Genomic DNA, 19,932 nt, shown 5'->3' with positions numbered 1-19,932 from the left:
AATATCCTAATGATTTGGGGCATAAAAGAAAATTTGATCATTTTGACCCATACAATGCATTTTTGGCATTTACTAAAAAGGTTCCCGTGCTACTTAAGACTGGTTTTGCGATCCTGGGTCACATATACGTGAATAATCTATAAAAGTTTAAAAAAAAATAAATAGTAGAGCATCCAATGGTTTTTTCACAATATTATAATTTTAAATTACAACATAAAATGCACAAATCAGATGCGTTACGGTAATGACAACTTGAACAGAAAAAGCAATAAAATTCATAAATAATTCATCCCTATGTTAAAATGTAATTATGCTTTGTGCAAGGTAGAGAACACAATTATCTTCATTTTTTTGTCCCCAATGTTTCAAAATTACAATCTATACGGTCACGATGTCTCAGTGGTTTCGTGAGAATGACCCACATATAAGATGATCTACCTTAAAAAAAACTGTTGATGATTCTGTAACCTAAACACGCATGAGCTAAAAATCATGAGCTCCACTTACAGCCAGCATCTCTGCCTCCAGAAGTGTCCTGTACTGCATACTGCTGGTCGTGTCCACATGTAACAACTGACCTTTAACTGTAGGAGAATAACCTGAGAGGAAAACAGTGACAGGACATAAAGAAAATCAATTCCAGAAAACTGTAGATTATCATACATAATGATAATATAACAAGCAGTACTGTGTAGTTAGTACAGTATGCTTCAGAACACAGTAGCATGTTTAGTAATGATCTACTTTTACTCTAAAGCAGCAGTATAGTGCTACTCAAAACCGTACTTTATATTCCGCCTGAAGCTTCACAGTGAAAGAAGCCGAGACAATAAACTCTCTCTCCTACAGTGCTTTCTCTGTCAGGTAACAGCGTGGTTCATTTCAGGGAATCAGCTACATTTTGTTAGCACTCTTTTATTACTCTCTTCTACTGCAGCTGAACTACTTTGTAATAAAGCAAGCTACAAGTAATAACTAAAGGTAAAGGCATCTTGCCTCAGGTGTCATCCTCACTTCTCTACTACAATTCTGCCATTCGAAAGTCAAATTTTGTTACCATTTTCGCCAACAGCCATGGGTATGTTGACCTCCAGGTAAGAACCTGCTCCTACATTTACATGGACTGCATTTGTTTCCTGTGAAAGATAATGGATTATGGGTTAACAACTTGATTTTTAAAAATAATGACTGATGGCTGTTTGTAAATCAAACTCATAGAAAGCTTTTGTAAACAGTTAATGGCAACTGCACAGGAGTATGTTGGTCAATAGGTGTGTACAAGTATAAATACCCTGTTCTTGGTGAATAGCAGGTCTATGGTAGCATCAGCTATTATGTTCATACGCAGCTCAAATGCAAGGATCTGTCTGGGTTTGCCTGGTGTGGGAACGTCGCTCACTTTCATTGACTGATAGTCTGCAGGTAGAAAAAACTTCCATAGGCTGTCTCTGCAGGGGCGAAGTCAAAATTACAAAATGAGAAAGAAATGCAAAAAAAAAATATCACATACAACTACATGAATGTGAGTGAGAAAGAGTACCTCTGTCGGTCAGCCCATGGACCGTAGTTAAAATCTGTTCCTTTGCCACACACAATGTCCAAACCCCAGCAGGGAGGCAAGTCCTGAAGCTTGGTGTCTTCAGAACAGGCCTCTGTCTCTCCATTCTCAACCTCCTCTGGGACCAAACCTACAAGAAAGTTTGAGTAGACTTTAATAAAGTATAAAAAAAATTGAATTCAAAATAATTATCTTAGAACTGTTGCCTTAGCAATAAAGTATAATAGGTTTAAAGAAACACTTCACCTTCCAAATACAAATCCTGTCTTCATTTACTCACACTGCTGTCATTTTGAACCTGTGTGATTTTCTTTCTACTGCTAAAGAAAAAAATAAGATATTTTGAAAAATGTTGGTAACCAAAAACCGTTGGTCACCATTGACTTCCATTGTATGGACACAAAACCGATGCAAGTCAAAGGGGACCAACGGTTTCTGTTACTGACATTTCTCTAAATATCTTATTTCATCTTTAGCAGAAGAACGAAGAACAGGTTTGAAATGACAAGACGGCGTGTAAACTATCCCTTAAAGATATAAATAAACCTGACAGCTGAAAATTAATAAAAACTACAACTGAATTAAAAACCAAAAAAAAGTTATTTAACAACATGAAAAATACATAAATATCAAATTGACAAAAGCACATCAAAATAGCCAAAAATGAAATGAAAATAATATTAAAAATATTAAAATAAAGTCTAATTTAGGATATTAATACACGTACAATAAAACTGAAAAAAAAACTAGAATACACAGGAAAGATTAGAACAAACTTATACTGCTCCAAAACAAAAATGTTTATGTGACCAACACAGTGTCTACACCAGACGTGACAGACGAGAGGTGACACGACACACAGCTTGTTCTAAAGGGATTGCTGCGTTTGTTGCGCGCATCCAGTGTGGACAAAATTTATATTATAATTGGTTCAAATGCATTCTATTGTCTTTTGTGGTGACGCATCGCATGTAAAATAATATTTATAAATACATAAAAAATATTCACTGTACATTGTTGCTGTAGTGCATACGTGACAAACTGTAAGCAAGTCACACACAGTGGTTTGAAGTACATTAGTTTAAAATTTGATTGAAATATGACCATGTTTCATTTATGTTACAGACAAAAAATGGTCAACTAATGTTGACTCGCTAGGTTGGTGTACAAACTGATGTCAAAACTAGACATTTAAAAAATGGTACTCACATGGTTTTCTCATAAGATATTATTGACAGATTACCTGGTTCATCCTGGTAGTAGTAAATGTCCACATCATTTGACTGCATGACCACAAAGCCCTCCCCCATGAGCCTTGGAGGCCTGGAGACAGAAAATCATTCTTTAAACAACTGCTACATCACTCTCAGCCGATCATTAGCAATCGAGCAGTTGACAATCAAGACTAATCCTCTAACACACAGATTCATTACACCAATTAAAATAAAGCCATGCTTAATTTCATTCTAAACTATAAATGACAAAGAATGGAAAAAATCCAATCCATACAGAAAGAGATTAATGCTGCAATGTTCAGGTCGTTACGTTAATATTATTTCGAATATAAATTCGATTACACAATACAGTACATCAAACTGTTAAGTAACTATTAAAAATGAACTCCAAAGCTAAATAAACAAGCCTTGAATTAACAGCACATTAATAACCCTTCATTATTATATTTTGAAAAACACACGAGCGTAAAACTAATTCATTGGCTCACGAAGCAGTAAAAGACAAAGGGCATGATGTATAAACATTGCATACATACAAAATGGGCATTCAAATGTGCATAAACAAAACCCTCTATATTATAGATGGTTTCAAAGCAACAACAAAAACAAACGTTACTGCGCATACATGCTTTTGTGACCTTCTTAACTTCTATTATTCTAAATTGTACACATTGTAAAATTATTCTTCAATTAAATAAATAAAAATAAAAAAACGCAATTATTATACAATTAATATTAATTTACAATTAAATTAATTCAAATGAATTATAAACATAAATTGAGGTTTTGGTTTTTATTGTTTTTTCCTTACCTGTATTTTAAAATTATACTTGCCATTTCTGATAGTTATCGTTTCTAGTATCATCTTTTCACTCAAAGAATCCCTGTGGGGTTAAATATTTACTCAGCTTCTATTCTTTATATATCTATACCTATTTATAGTCACTGCGTCTTCTGTATTTTCTTATACTGTCAGGAGCACCTGCCATAGTCCATTTTCACTTTTACAACATACCTTTTCTATTTACACTCACCTAAAGGATTATTAGGAACACCATACTAATACTGTGTTTGACCCCCTTTCACCTTCAGAACCGCCTTAATTCTACGTGGCATTGATTCAACAAGGTGCTGAAAGCATTCTTTAGAAATGTTGGCCCATATTGATAGGATAGCATCTTGCAGTTGATGGAGATGTGTGGGATGCACGAAGCTCCCGTTCCACCACATCCCAAAGATGCTCTATTGGGTTGAGATCTGGTGACTGTGGGGGCCATTTTAGTACAGTGAACTCATTGTCATGTTCAAGAAACCAATTTGAAATGATTTGAGCTTTGTGACATGGTGCATTATCCTGCTGGAAGTAGCCATCAGAGGATGAGAACATGGTGGTCATAAAGGGATGGACATGGTCAGAAACAATGCTCAGGCAGGCAGTGGCATTAAAACGATGCCCAATTGGATCTAAGGGGCCTAAAGTGTGCCAAGAAAACATCCCCCACACCATTACACCACCACCATAATTGCATTAATGAGAAATTGAACAGGTGTTCCTAATAATCCTTTAGGTGAGTGTATATTCATATGTCATTTCCACTGAACCTGTATCTGGCCATATACCTTATGCCACCTGCCTCATTTGCTTATATAAATAAAACATTGCACTCTCACTTAAATGCTATGTATTTAAACGATTTTGAACACGTACAGAACACAATTAAGATAAATATTATTAGCCTTACTCGTCATTCTGAAGGCCCAGGTATCGAGGGCTTGGTACCAACATGACACGGACGTTCTCCAGAGAGCCCTTCACGATGTGCATGAACTGATCCAGGTGGCTGCTGGGTGGTTTGGTGGCATACGTCAGATAAGCATCATCAAAATTCATGCAAAGGGTCTGAGGAAGATGGTGATTACCAAACGCTACACGACCCTGAAGGCAAGGACAGGAAAGAGACTCACTAAAGTGGCTTCACTTCAATCATACTGTATGTTATTTTTATAGACAGATTGTGGGAGTGATATTGAATGGCCTTTGAATGATTCGTGTCTTTTCTTGAGAGGAAACGGCTGAATGAGGAACTCACTGTGCTGATGTTGACTTTGATGACAGGGATGATAGACCTCCATGACGACGATGGGTCCTGAGTTTCGGCTTTGATGTGAACACTTAAAAAAATAAAGACATCCTGTTTTTATTGGAACAGGATATGATGCACTGCTGCTTGAGTTCATTGCATGAAAGCAATAACAGGACACATTTTTTTCTCTAAACACTTATTAAGATGGAGGATTGTAAAAACAATCAATTAATGATGAATCAGCCATCACAAACAAACCCTGGAGCACAAACTGTGCTCAACTAAAAAACTATAAACCAAAATTATAGATCATGACTGCAGATGGTAAAAAAAAAAACAATTGCGCTGCAATATAAATGAATCCTCTCTTGATGTATTACAGCTAGGGTAGGCAATGCTTTACACAAACATTTTGTCTCCACATCCTTATAGCAATCAATATGTTGTTTACATTTTCAACTAATAATAACATAAACTCTACTACCACTGCCATCAAGTGTCAGGAATATTTAATATCTTCATCCAATATTTGAATTTGGTCTGAATGCAATGACTGGTTGTCCAGCCTGCCTGTCAACCTTGTATTTGCATATTGTGCTTTGGACTGTAATGTCTTACTTGTGAACAAGGAGGCGTGGCTATGCAGAGAGCTCTGATTGGAAGGCGAGATATTTTCCCCTTTTATGCTTTAAAAGCCAGCTTTGCTAAAACTATCATATAACTAAGCTTTCCTGTAGCTCACTGGTAAAAGCATGCAACACCAAGGTCATGGGTTCAATCCCAGGGATTGCACATACAGTGCTTAGAAACAAATGAATAGTACAATGCAATGCAAGTCACTTTGGATAAAAGTGTCTGCCAAATGCATAGATGTAAATAAAACTGCCTACCCTTGCTTTAACAGTAACACTGCAAAAATGTTTCCCAAATATCACCCCCCAAATCCATCCACCATTGCCCCAAAATGGTACCCTCTCCAAACTCTTTCCTTTGGCTTGAATAATGTTGCTGTGTTGGGCTGCTCAGGATGCTAAATCAACTTTTTTTAATAACAGTACCACAGACGCTTTGCACTTTTTAGGAAAATTACTAGGGATGCACGATAAATTACAGTCGCTAATAAACTTTAGGCTGATAAATTAAAACCGATAAATTATGAATCATTTTCAATCGTTAAACCACTTCAGCGGCACAACTCACAGTTAAAACGCAGTACAATAATGTCGTTCTGTCAAGATCATTCATAAGCAAAACATTGTTAATGGAAGTAAAGTGTGTAGATATTTATGAATATGTAAATTATAGGAATATATAGGATATTTTTTTTAAAGCCGATTGCTGTCTGAATGCTTTCTGCCCTGACACATGCTAGACATGTGGCTATTAAAAACACTTTTCTGGGTTGCTCTGAAAGAACATCTAAAATAATATAAACATACCAGGAAAGTTTAAAAGTTAAAGAATCTTTAATTGGTGTAAAGTAGGTATGGTACACTTTTTGCCCTTTGTTTCAGTCTCAGACAATGTAATATTAATATTTAGATATTGTATATCGGCCAATATATCGATTATCAGCTTACAGTGTTAAATAATTATCAGTTTTCGGTATCGGCCAAAATTTACATATCGGTGCATCCCTAAAAATTACCCTACAAGTGACTTGAAGACATGCCTGCATACTAAGCTTGAATAACAGAAATCACCTTTAACCTGTTGTAGCATTATCTTTACAGGTCTAGGATTAGTGCGGTGTTGTACGATTACCTCTCCATGGTTGCATCTCTTTGCTCTTGACCTTTCTCCTCATCACGGTGGGGTTGTATAAGGGTGGGTTCCAGGCCAAATATTTCCTGGAGCCGGGTGTACAAGTCCGTGCGATTATAAACATGGAACTCAAAGCCGTTAACTGTCACATAGAGTCGTGTCTCGGCCTTCGGATCTGCAATTACAGTCACAACAGAGAATATAAAATCACTACAACCACATTCTCCATCACATAAATCAGTATAAAGGTATAAATCAATCAAATTATAAAGTGTTCTTTTATTGTAAGGGTGAAGTGACGATAAAAACACAAATAGGCTCCCTGAACAAATCAATCTACGATTTATTTTGTTGTCTACTGACCATGTAGTTTCTGCTTTTGGTTATACATCTTCCACCATCGAAATATGAGCAAACCATCTTGAATTCTGGAAGCAAAAATGCACGATACAGTTATGGACAGATGCATCACAAAACCAAAGAGAAAAATGCACCCAGGAAACATTGCTAGGAGGAGGTTTGAAGTCCAATACACCTAACCTGATAGACATGTCTTCATTAATATAATAGACATCTCTGAACATGACCTTGCCGGAGAGCACGGAGAATGTAAATGAACCTGCCAACAAAAAACACAGTCGTCATTGAAAACTGACCATTTTCAATGAAGCTGAACAAACAACTAAAGACAGGGTATAGACGCTAGCAGTGATGTAAACTTACCAATGTGAATGTATCCATTCTTATGGAGTCTGTTAATGATGACGGTGAGGATGAGTCCGATATTGCGGGAATTGTAGTATGTCAAGTATATGATCCATCCGCAGGACATGATAGTGGCTGTGGAAAACAATCAGTCATCAATAACTGAGGATAATTCATATCAGGCAAAACAACACTTCTAAATAATTCACCGCATAATAATGCGCTGAAATCTTTTGATATTAAATTAGACTTCATTATTTTGAAACAAATGATGAATTTACATGTGGAAGAAAAAAGATGATTTGAATTACAGCAAAAAAAATTGATTTTGAGGATAGCGTTCGATATAAACATAAAAAATGAATCAAGAAAAATTCAAGCGATTTCTTTACACATTTGATATTTGTGAATCACTTCCATTTATTACTGTGGAGGGGAAATGAAGCGCTGAAGCACACAGCATGGCATAAATAGAAATGGGGCATCTGTCATTAGAATGCATTATGCAACTTCCTGAGTAAACAGCTTTGTAGATTGTTGTTATTTGAGAAATGTTAGTCTCAACGTGTCAAGAAGCGTTAGTCAGGGCAACACTGAAAAAATCCATTAATGACTCCCATCAACCGGCCACTTACCCACGAGAAGCCACACAAAGTTGGAGTTGCGTTTGCTGAGGTACTCATCTATATCAACATAAGTGGGGAAACTGTTGTTGGTTTTGCTGTCCATGGTTACACCCCGCTGCAGAGGAGTACAATAGAAATCACCATTAAATGAAACTGTATTAACCCCATAATGCATATTAAAGAACAATAGCAAAAACACAAGATACAATTATTGATGAAACGGTTTTGTTTAATCTCCTGAAGTCACATCATATATTGACAGTCAAATAACTAGAAATCCATGCTGTGTATTCTTTGTGCAGTCATGTGAGTTTATTTGAGCCTCTTTAAACTGCAGTTTTTAGTAAGATGACAGCAGCAAAAATCTACGAAGAGCAGAAGCTCAACACATTGCAACGTCATGCTCATGGCACACTTGGGTTTGACCGATGTAATGTTCCCATCCTGACCCACCCACTCTGTGATTTCATGTCTCTCACAAACTGTCTCTATAAAAAACTATATTTCACAAATCTTATTTGAACTTAGCTCTTCATGTACGGTAAGAGAAACACGTATTATTAAAACAAATTGTGACAGATCTGCAATCAAATTCATATGAAAGAAACTGTTCATATGAGACAGAACCAACATATTAGTGTAGTTATTAACTGAAAATATTATTCATATAAATGAACAATTACAAAAACCAGATGACATGTAGTGACTGTGAGATGATAGGGTTGATTTTGAAAAGGGAGAAATAAATCCTGTCATAATCCAATTTATATCTTCCATTGTTTATTTACCCAGATAATTTTATATATTAGTACCAAAGGTAAAAATAATAATATCTAATAAAATCACACAAAGAGAGTAACCACACCAAAAATGGCTATTGGTTGTGAACATTTAACATCAGCATTTTGTTCTTAATCGCATGTTATTAATCTCCCTACATCATACACAGCCGCGGAGAAAATTGTTCAAATGTTCATTTCAAATCTGCTTTGCTGGATGTATTGTGCCCATTCCAGACCAGCCTCTGTTGAAAATCAAACGTAAGGAATGATATAAAGTCATCCAAAAGCAACGTGAAAGACTGTAAGCATGGCAAGACACATGAAAACTGTGATGCAATCCAGGTCGTCACATAAAAAAAATATTTTTGAACTTTTTCCTAAATACATGTACAAACATTACTGTTGTATTACAGAAAAGTGAATGTGCAGTGTTCGAGGGCTGAAAAAATACACATCGTCATTTCTGTTATTTTGACCTGTTTCTACAATTTTCATTTTCGGAAAATAAATGCAAATAGAAACAATATTTTATTAGAAATTTGGGAGAAATACTGTTCACAGAATAACGATAATTTTACCTAAACAAATACCTTCTGTATAAATAGTACATTTTAAAGTAAGAAAAACGGTCTCTGAAATGATCTAAATTTTTTCTGCGGCTGTCTTCCTTCTACGTCTTACGTATTTGTGGGGACGAGTCTTCAACATTTGCTTAGTTTTAACTTTTGAGTAACAATGTATTGCTGTTAGTAGTAGAACCAAGAATGAAGTGTCTGCATTATTTTTTTAAATATACTGTATCTTTAACTAAAATCTGTATCAAGAACATCTTAAATATAACAATTTATTACACTGCTTGTTGGAATGCTTGACTCTGATTGGCCAGTCGCGACATTTGCAGGTACTTTATTCCCAGTTATTACACGGCTCAGATGAATGCTTGATTCTGATTGGCCAGTCGCGCATTCCAGGGTTGTTCATTTCAAATAACAACCGCTCAAAACTAATAACACCCTGTAACCTGTATACTGCAAATCATTTTGAGAGGGTCAGTTTAAATATTTATTATAAATATGTCTTTTAATAACATATATGACATTATATTTACAAATGAGTCAACCAATTTGCCTGTTCCTGACCTTAGAATGTCGTTTCTTACTTTAAAACCGAAACTAAACGGCTCTTCCTCCTGGATGGTCGGCATTCTGTAAAAATGAGCTAAAAAAATATTTCAAATTCACATTTCATGTCCAGTTTGTTCTCATGTGGCAAGTAGCCATGTAATAAGTGGGATAAAGTACAAGCAGCCGGCAGTTATCCCGAAATAAGCCACTTTAGTGTGATACAGGACCCTACGCCTCACAGCCTATACATTATGTCTTACATCCTTTGGTCATTTCCTCAGCAACATCCAACAGTACGTAAGTATTACAGGCTTACGGATAGTTTGCCGTACAGGGCTTAAGACTAGTCCTAGATTAAAGTAAATGTTAGAGCTGTCTAAACTGAAAACAGGTTGCACTGACACATCCAAAACTAGAGTGTTATTGTTTTGTCTCAAAATGCACACAAGGAATGTTTGTAAAAAATGCTTTAATGTCCTATTTTAACCAAAGACCAGTCCTGGCTTATCAGACAAGACAAATACAAATATTACTACCCAATAGCTGGCTAGCTACAGTATGGGTGCATAATGCTGTTGGATTCTAGTATGACAAGTTTGTCCAGTACAGTATCTTTGTCTAATACAAAGATACATTGAGACAGAACAATGCGAGTAATAATGGGGTCAAACCGTCACGCTATAGAGTAATACAGACATTATGTAGCATTTCTGTAATTCTGTGATAAAGACCACAGCTAAAGCATCATGGGGTGGTTTGCTTAAAAACAATATGTGACAATTCCTTAAGCTGAGAGACAAATCTTTTATTTCAGTGTACACACGACAGCAAGTAGTGTTGCTGATGACTATAATCCCTGGTATAGTCTGTCCGATTTAAAGCTAGAATCTTGCGAAGAAAGCTACTTCCTTCTTTCCCCTGCCTTCAGGAATTGATTTGCTGCTGACATAGCATAACAAAATAACTTTGTCACAATTCATGAACTCATGCAAGCAAAACTAGATCTTTTGATGTCTACAGTAACATACTATTTATATGACGATATCAACAAATATAGGTCGAATATTTTTTTCCCACCAAGGTTCATTTATATTGTACATTACTAAAATAGTATAAATTTAGTTCCATATACCAAAAACTTAAGTAATAAAGTAGTAAACATTGTCCCATCCTTCAATTACAGTGTTTGGCATTGCGTGCATTGTATTGTGACACATATAAAGTGTTTGTCTGGTGCCTGATACAACTAGACGAACAGAAAAATTCCTCAGATCAGTTGTGGCATGTTCACCTCCGAAACCAACAAAACAAAGACATTACAAGAACGGGGCTTTCAAAAGGGCTTTGCTGAAAGTGTTGCAGTAGGACATTTGCTTAATGAATAAGTGTAACTTCTCCTTGAGAAAGGAAGATTTGCAACCCCATATTTATTTACACGAAAGGTCCACGGTATCATATGCCTATCCAACGCCTGCGGGTTAAAATAATTGGCAGGATTTTAACTATTAATGTGGCAACCGAAATGAAACTGAAACATGTCAACTAATGTCAACACCTTTGAAACTTTAGAGTTCAACGTCAGCTGAGAGCATTGAGCCGGGTATCAAGCAGTTACATCACATGAACACAGACACATCTATACAAACCTGACAGATGCTCAACCAAAACACGTGTCATGATGGGATTGAGCTTTAATAACGACCAAACAAGCGATTCGTGAGAAATGCATCATAAGAAACGACGAATGTTTTGTCCCATGAACTGAAACAAAAAGGGGAGGCATGCAAGACAATGAGGGGTCCCATTATTGTGTGTCTGACAACTGAACCATTGTGCCAAACTGTTCACAATAAATAATAACTGTACAGTACTGAAACTCGATGTTTATTCAGTAGTTTTCCCAGACTAACGCAACACACAGGACAGTATAACATTTATAAAACACAATGCTGACCCTTCTGGCATCTTTAAGAAAGCCTTTCCATGTCACTGAACAGTAAGTACAGATATATGTAGATGTTATTTGGACCACTGTCGTATTTTAACGTAAAGAAGTAGATGGTTGTAAATATGACAGCAGCGCTTGGGCTCAGCAGGTGATCCGGGATGAACGCCAGACCGACTGAGTGGAGGCAGATATCGCTCAATCTCTGCTGTATTGTAGGCCGCGGTGCTCAGACACGATCTGAATAGAAACACGCAGTTTACTCACCTAGCCTTGAAGAATGCGTAATTACATTTCACGTAGCCATCATCCTTAAAGCTATTCTCAAGCACTCCTTTCAGGAGACAGCACCCATATCTCAAACTAATGAATTCTTTTCCGGAGTATATACATGGACAGCGCTTGTGCTTCCTGTTTTGGCGTCATACGTCAGGTTTGACCAATCACAGCTATGTTTTGGAAAGCACCGCCAATCAGAGAGGGGGCTCATAGAACCTTGGTGTGAGTGACATGGAATGTGGCCAATAAACATGAGAGAAATTGTGTCACGGTTAACGCAAGACTGCGTGGATCAGACGCGTCAAAAAGTGAATTAAATACCTCTTTATAATTTTAATTAAAATATACGTTCATTTTAAAGATTTTAGTTAAGAATTATCCTGCACTTATATTAGAGTATTATGAGATTTGCTTATATATTTTAAATTACACTATGCACAATATTGAACTGTAAAATCAAGTAATTTGTTTATTTGTCTGCTTTTAGGAAAAATACGACATTTTAATTGAAACCACAACAAAAATACATATTGTCTATAATATATTAATAAAGGGGATGAATTGGGATACTGCACAGTATACATCATATTTATTTGTTTTATTTACAAAACCAGATATGAAATGAAAAAAGTGGTGTAGAAGCATTAAACTGATATGGTTCCCAATTTATTTTTTATACATAACATAACATAACAACATTAAATGTGTTATTTTATTATAGATTAAATAATGTATGTGAGTATTCTCTTCAAATTTAAATGAATATTAAAGGCATAATATTATGGCAATATAAATGAATGAAGCATGATAATGCTTTTCAATGTGCACCTGTACTCCCAATGTGTTTACAATCATACCAGCGGTCTGGTCAGAAACCCAGTTTGAAGTATCCCATTCCTCAGTGTGTTGAGAAAGCAATTACCGCACCATCATTAGGGGCCATTAATATGTTATGTGTGATATTTAACACAGAAGAGGAATAATAGGCTTATAAAATTTTAAGGAACAATAAAAATGAAATCAAAGCGTCTTAAGGGCTCTTCCTGTTATTTGCTGACTTCCTACTTCCTAGTACCCTAGAGACTTATTTTTGGTACACCAAGTCAGACTTTTACTGTTCTTGTGTTCCCGCCAGCTCTACTACATTCTTGTTCCAAACCAGATGCACAAGTAAAAGGCATAGAATTAACTTTTAGTTTTCACTTTAGAGCAGAGGTATTCAACAAAGAGGTACCTAGAATGGGTGGGGGTCTATGCCATATAAGCTAACATTCAATGTTTTATTGTCACTCCCACATAAAAATATTCAGATTAAGTATTGTTAGCAACATCGTTTATATAAAGCATTGAATTAAATTGTAAAATACTCTGAACTTCATTTATGATTATTTTAATGGCTTTTGCAATGTAAGCATCATAACAAGGTACAGTAAATAAATAAAAAATAGACATATATTATTATTATAGGCCAGAGTCTTTTTATACAATACGTAACAGAGGGTTCCTACTCCAGCTCTCAACCCAGTTTTTAAGATAAGGCGAAAAGTTACCCAAAAACAAATAAGACTTTAAGAAAATCAGTTCAGAGGCCATCACTGGATTTTTTTAAGGCAGAGAAACCAATTACGGAGTAAGGTTACTGTTATATTAATGTTATGGTATTTCAATTTAAACAAGCGTGCACATAAGGGCCAACTAGCAATGCTCAAAAAAATTCTTCTCTTTTCTTGCAATGTTACATATCACACAATTAATTTGTAAACAAAATGCCTGAAATGGTTCATACACATCTATTTGTGTAATACAAAAAAAAAACTTCGCTGCAAACCAAACATGTGTCTGAATGGAAACGGCTCACAAGCTTAAAGTCTCATAAGCATCAACAGTGTTCCTAAAGCTTTTGTACACAAGTAAGAATTTGCCAGCCTCACTAAGCAGATTATAATTAATTCACAGCAAAACTGTTCCAATTAACATTTCGGCAGCAGGTGTTGTAACAAAGCACTACAGCATTTATACAAGTACTTTCAAAAACACTGTGCACACAAAGCACATACAAATATGCTCAAAACAAAAAACAAAGAGGAGAGTGTCCTGACAAGAGACCTAATGACATTATCCATAGGCATCCTGGCAACATTCAGAGGTCAGAAGCTCATGAGGAGGTCACGCTCTTGCATGCTGGTCAGGAAAGACTTCCCAAAAACAAACGAGTGAAGACCTGCCCGTAGCTTCTCCGCCATTGCCAAGATGATGTTTAAATCGCCCTCCACGGTTAAGTCCAAATCAGTTTTCAGATTGCGTAGAGATCTGAAAGTTTTCTTCCCCTTCTGCCTATAATCAAAAACATCACTGCGATAAGTACATCTGACATAATGATACTAAATAAGCAAAAAAATTTCAGAGGATAATATTTTTTAAATAGTAAATTCAAAATGTTAAAAGAGCAAAGTAAATGTCTGTAAAAATCTGTTTTAAAATTGCTACTCTATTTTGTCTTTTATTTCAGAATTTTTGCCAATGAACTCTGCATATACATTGGATGTTTAAGGGCTGTACTGCACGTAAAGTGCATGTATCCTAAATATATCTGTGATAACAAGGTAAAAATTGCTGCACATACGTCTCATCCTCAATATATCTGAGCAGTGTCAGGGCCTTCCTGTTTAGCAGAAGAAGGAAGTGGGACAAGTACACACTCCGTAGAGACAGACCTGGTTTTAACAGGAACACCTAGGCAACGAAATACACGTATGATATCAAGGCCACAGCAGGAAATGCTTGTATAAAGCTCCCGAGTATTTCAGAGAATTTTTAAGGAGAGTAGTGTAGACTCACCTCATCTATGAACGACTTCACGAGAGTATCTCTATGCATCACGTCCTGAAATATATTCCTTAGAAAAGCCAAAGAGACATGTAATTAACACATTCAGAGGGTTAAAAATCATCTCACAACTTTAAAAACATTCAAAAAACAAAATGAAGTTGACTATGTGACATTAAGGTGACTAAAGTATGTCGTTTTTGTATATGTACTGTACAATGCCCATTTAGTCAGTGATACAGAGATCAGGTTAAACGAAATTTGAAACATCTCTGTTCCACTTCTCAACAACTCTGTGTACTTTTAATGGAAAAATTCTCAGCCAAACTGTCATTGACAGTCTTTGAAAACAAATCAATGATGCAGCACTGTGTTGGCCACAGCAGTGAACCATGACATTAGCAGAGAGTGGAGAGTTTCTAAAATTTCAAGGCCAAACATCTACACACATAAAATCTCAAAGCAAATGTTGTAATTCAAAGGACTAAAATCAAAAGTCTTTACCGGTTTCCCTACATTCTATTGAATCATATCACTCTCTGGAATACTTGATTTTGATTGGTCAATCACACAATTCCCGAGTCCAATGGGTTTATATAATGATCACTAGGGCAACTGAATCCCACATACGGCGATGTGCCGTGTATACTTCGTCTCGAATAATAATCTACAGACTCTTTTTTTCTTGCATAATACAAAGATTTCATGTTTATGCTCACATTGCCGTTCCTTTTTACGGAAGAAATAAGCTACTCAAGCCTGTGAAAATTAGTGATTTTAAAACAGTAGTGTTTTGATGCAGTACACTTGTGTCCCCCAACCCCAGCAAAATTATTACTATTATTACACCATGTTATTACTTTAATAAAAACCTTCAGATTTATGAGACCCTTGGTTTTTGCGTCCAAGTTTGTTTTACCATAATTACTGACTGACTTTTCATTATATTTGAAAAAACATAATGTCTTGGGACAAAATACCACAAGAATTTTCTATCCTGCCAGTAACAGCATAGACAATCATAAGCTTCATCTAAAGATAGGATTAAGAGTTCAAAGGTCATACAGGTCTGGGGTAAAGGAGTCCTGGGCGTTGATGAGGTTGTCTGGACTGATGTCATCCTCGCTGGCGGCCCTCCAGAGTGCACTGAGCTCTGAGCGCATGTAGCGTCGCTGATGGTACATGTGCTCGTGGCAGGGGGGCATCTGCTTCACCGTGTTAATGTCCACATCGATGTGGGTGGTGGGGTAGGGGGAGTAGAGCACCTGGCGGTATGGCAACACAAAACTCCCTGTGGAGTCCTTGGAAAGAGAAAACAGGGACCTTTTTATTGCTAATGCGTAGGAAGAAATATCAAAATGTCAAGTGGCACATGACTCGCCAAGCAAATCGTATATACTAGTGGGAAACACTGAAATCTCTATAATACCCGATTTGTCAACATCAAAGCTGCTGAAAGCAACTTTTTATTAGATTAAAGTTTTTCAAATAGATGGATTTTGCACATATTTCTATTTTCACTGCCTCAGCTGTGTTGTGTGTGACAGAGCTTGTAGTCAACTAATGTTGAGCTAATGACTCCCCCTTTGGGACTGTGAAAATTAATGACAACTGTGTAAAAGTACTGTAAAGCAGGTGTATTCACTTGTGGTTATCCACCGGTACAAGAGCTTTGTCAGGTCACACATTGTGCAAGATGCCATAACAATAACAGGTGCATTCGAAAAACAACATAAAACTACTGTTCAGCGAAGCAAACCACCTGCAGACATATTTGCCCCAAAGAACCTTAATGATTGTAAACCATAAGGAGGCACAAAATCATGTGCGAATGAAAAGTAGTAACGTGTCCCACAGAGGGATGCTGGAGATACCTTGAGGAGACCCTGAACAAACAGGCCAGTGTCGTATTTAAACAAGCCGTCCGGATGACACAGTCGAGAACACTTTCTCTCGGCAGGGGTGAGGAACAAACACAGCGTGAGCACAATCTAGAGAAGGAAACAACAAAATGTAAAGCACATGTATGATTAAGGTGTGAATGTCAACCCTGTGAATGCAGGAATGTTTACCTTGTTGACTTTCTCAGGATTGCTGCCAACCACCATGGAACAGCCGCAGGTCTGAAGATGAGAGCTGATAGCCCTAAAGACAGAGATATCACAACGTGTCTGGTTAACTTTACACCAAATAGTGTAATAGATTGATGGCATGAAGATAATTCAAATCATTGGCTTTTTAAAGACATGCCATATGTCTCACTTGTGCAAAAAGTCTTCGTGACAGCTGTCCCCGATATCATCATCATTGAGCACAGTGTCCTTTATCTGTAACAAGGAAAACTATGTATTTATGTGGGTCAATGAGAAAGAGAGACGCTACTCTTTTTAAACGGTCAAAAAAAAGCAGATCCAGCTGTAACAGGAAAGAAACAACTATGCAGAATATATAACATTGTTAGAAATTAAACACTATTTATTAGTCTTTTATTTATCTCATGTTTATTTTATCTTAAAGGGGTCATATGGCGTGAGCACGTGTTTTTCTGTGTCTTCAATGTGTGTTATAAGTTGCCCATGCATGTATTTTAAATGTCAAACATTTAAGTGTCGGAACAAAAGATGCATTATATCTAAAAACGAATGCTCACCCAGACCTGCCTAAAACGCCTTGTGTAACCACACACCCCCCAAATCTATGTTAGTTCGTGGTATGATTTGACTAAGACCGCCCAAATGTATACGTAAGTAAGATGGGTGTACCTGTCAATTCAATTGCTTTGGAACCTGATATTCAAATACGGTAAGAGGAGTTACATTTCCGTCACACGCTGGCAGTATTCAACCAATCACTACGCACTGGTCAACTGACCAATCATAGCACACCTCTCATTTCGGGGCAAAGAGGAGATACATACAAGCATGGTATGTGAAAAATACATCGTTTTTTAACCTTAATCGTGTAGACACATTGCATTACATCTAAAACAACTGATAATATTCGTTTTAGCCCTGTCATATGACTCCTTTAAATATTATTTATTACCTTTACTGACACTTAATACTTAGTCACTCATTTTCACTGTCGTGTTATTTGTATGTGGGTGCACAATCACACCGATAAATAACTTTGAAATTGAATCTGTGGTACAGTTGTTACTATGCATGTTATGACATATGCAGTTGTCACACTACTGGCGGAGCATCAGATTGGGTTCGAGTCTGGCTCTTTCTCTCACCAATAATTGTCCACGCTATATCCTAACCTGTGATTTAAACATGGCCAAAAGCCCCCCAAAACACAGAAACACCTACATCCACCTCCTCAGGTACACTGTGTTTCTTCATGGAGGTGAGAAGCTCCATTATGGGAACGATCTCAGATGACAACACAGAGATGATGTTGTAACCCTACGAGAAAAACACAAGAAGCCATTACAAAGTGAACGAAAGCAGTTTTATAATAAGTATAAGACACACAACCGAACAGGCATGACCTTTTGCATGCAGATGCGTCCCTTGCGGATGATGTGTTTGAGTCTTTCCACACACACACTGTGAAGAGGCAGATAGAAGCTTAGCTCTGACTGCGGTAAAATGATCGACAGAGCACAAGTGTTCTTATCCCCTTTGAGTTCTCCATCAAAGATGAGCGAGACGATGATGACTCCCTTTTCTGCCAGAACGAAAAACTTCACGTCCACCGCACCGCACTCGGCGCTTCGCAAAATCTCCCCGTTGAGAGTGTGATTGGCTAAAAACGTGACCTCTCCGTCACAAAGCAGCGAAAATCCCTGACCTCTGGGGGCCCAGATGTGCCGTACGCGGGGTCCCAGGATGTTGTCCCAGTAGGCGAAGGTGGCGGCCAGCATGGGACACCAATCATCAACCAGCACCTCAGTCTTAGCCACAGCGGGAGATTGCGGAGGACAGGCTGCAGACATCGTGCCCACACACACCTGTACTGTCACAATACTGTCAGTCTCTCAATGCGGATCTCAGAGGTGGCAAGCAGATTGCGACATCCCTCTGCTGTTGCAACACATGCGTTCAATTCCCTTTAGAAGAAAACAAGAGGAACAGAAAGGAGAATGGAAACACGTAACATTAAGCCAGTCCAATGCCACAAACTGCATTTTTGATTTCAAACCTACTGTTTTGTCAGGTTATAATTTGGTTCTGATGTTTTATAGACACACCAATAGACTACACAACAATATTTGCTATTTTTAAACAATATTTTAGTTTTAAATAATTTAAAACAAAGGGCTATATTCAGCTGTCAAACAGTGAAGCTGCCTCTTAAAATGGTTTAAAAATGTAACCACGGTAAAATTAATGTCATTTTATAGAGGCCATCGTAAATGTGTGGTTGCTATGGTTTTACTACGGATTAAACTATGGTTATTATAGTGAAACCCTGCTATTATTCGTAAGGGTGCATAAAACACATCGAGCTAATGCCAGACATTAAACAGCGTCTTCTTCTACTAACACAGCTGTCAAAAAGACGCAAAAAGCGTAGTGTCATCGCCAGCATGAGGCGTATTAAAATGATTACCTGTTTTAGGTCAAAACAACAAGACGTAGCGTCGACTCTGGACCCTTTTCCTGGTTCTCTTCTCCGCTGTCATTAAAGGGACGCGGAGACGCGCGCTGCTGGCGCTCGAGTCTAAACAGCGCCCTCTAGCGGAGGAAAGACCGAGAGGGAATTCAATTACCTTATGCTTAGTCGTTTTGTTAAGCAACCACTTTTGGGGTGAGAATTATAGTTGTGGTCGACTTCATATCGACTAGATATCACAGTCGCGCAAGAACCACATAGCACTCGATTCGCGGGACTTTGAAGTAAAACGTCGATCGGTCTGGTGCGTTAAAGGAATACTCCACCTGATGATGAAAATGCGGTCATCGTTTACTCTCAAGTTGTTCCATACCAGCATACATTTCATCGTTCTTATGAACACAAAGACATTTATTTCTGGGGCATCATTGACTACCATAG

General features: G+C 37.2%; 2 protein-coding genes across 5 annotated transcripts in view; both read right to left on the bottom strand.

The window, feature by feature from the left end:
* Positions 1-12,225, bottom strand: part of kiaa1109 (KIAA1109 ortholog) — a 52,897-nt gene extending 40,672 nt beyond the window's left edge. For all 3 annotated transcript variants that reach the window (XM_056760088.1, XM_056760090.1, XM_056760089.1), the window contains exons 1-13: positions 12,091-12,225; positions 7,982-8,087; positions 7,365-7,481; positions 7,182-7,260; positions 7,005-7,069; positions 6,642-6,816; positions 4,884-4,965; positions 4,536-4,729; positions 2,802-2,881; positions 1,541-1,688; positions 1,292-1,448; positions 1,058-1,136; positions 508-599 (exon numbers count right to left, since the gene is read on the bottom strand). In XM_056760088.1, the coding sequence (XP_056616066.1) occupies positions 508-599; positions 1,058-1,136; positions 1,292-1,448; positions 1,541-1,688; positions 2,802-2,881; positions 4,536-4,729; positions 4,884-4,965; positions 6,642-6,816; positions 7,005-7,069; positions 7,182-7,260; positions 7,365-7,481; positions 7,982-8,075 (1,362 nt within the window). In that variant the 5' untranslated portion in view covers positions 8,076-8,087; positions 12,091-12,225. The remainder of the gene's footprint in view (positions 1-507; positions 600-1,057; positions 1,137-1,291; positions 1,449-1,540; positions 1,689-2,801; positions 2,882-4,535; positions 4,730-4,883; positions 4,966-6,641; positions 6,817-7,004; positions 7,070-7,181; positions 7,261-7,364; positions 7,482-7,981; positions 8,088-12,090) is intronic.
* Positions 12,226-13,476: 1,251 nt separating this feature from the next.
* Positions 13,477-19,605, bottom strand: c9orf72 (C9orf72-SMCR8 complex subunit). 2 transcript variants are annotated; one of them, XM_056761497.1, is made up of 10 exons: positions 19,489-19,605; positions 18,425-18,985; positions 18,243-18,338; positions 17,191-17,255; positions 17,001-17,073; positions 16,803-16,919; positions 15,994-16,229; positions 14,941-14,998; positions 14,726-14,835; positions 13,477-14,436 (listed from the first exon to the last, which is right to left on the bottom strand). In XM_056761497.1, the coding sequence occupies exons 2-10, from the start codon at positions 18,869-18,871 to the stop codon at positions 14,250-14,252; spliced, it is 1,389 nt and encodes a 462-aa protein (XP_056617475.1). In that variant the 5' UTR covers positions 18,872-18,985; positions 19,489-19,605; the 3' UTR covers positions 13,477-14,249. The 2 variants fall into 2 exon arrangements, with proteins under 2 accessions (XP_056617475.1, XP_056617476.1); XM_056761498.1 differs by having other exon boundaries at positions 19,423-19,495.
* Positions 19,606-19,932: the final 327 nt, after the last annotated feature.

This window comes from Triplophysa dalaica, chromosome 11 (assembly GCF_015846415.1).
Source record: "Triplophysa dalaica isolate WHDGS20190420 chromosome 11, ASM1584641v1, whole genome shotgun sequence".
Taxonomy (NCBI): domain Eukaryota; kingdom Metazoa; phylum Chordata; class Actinopteri; order Cypriniformes; family Nemacheilidae; genus Triplophysa; species Triplophysa dalaica.
The sequence above is the reverse complement of the archived record's forward strand: the minus strand, read 5'-3'. Positions and strand labels throughout refer to the sequence as shown.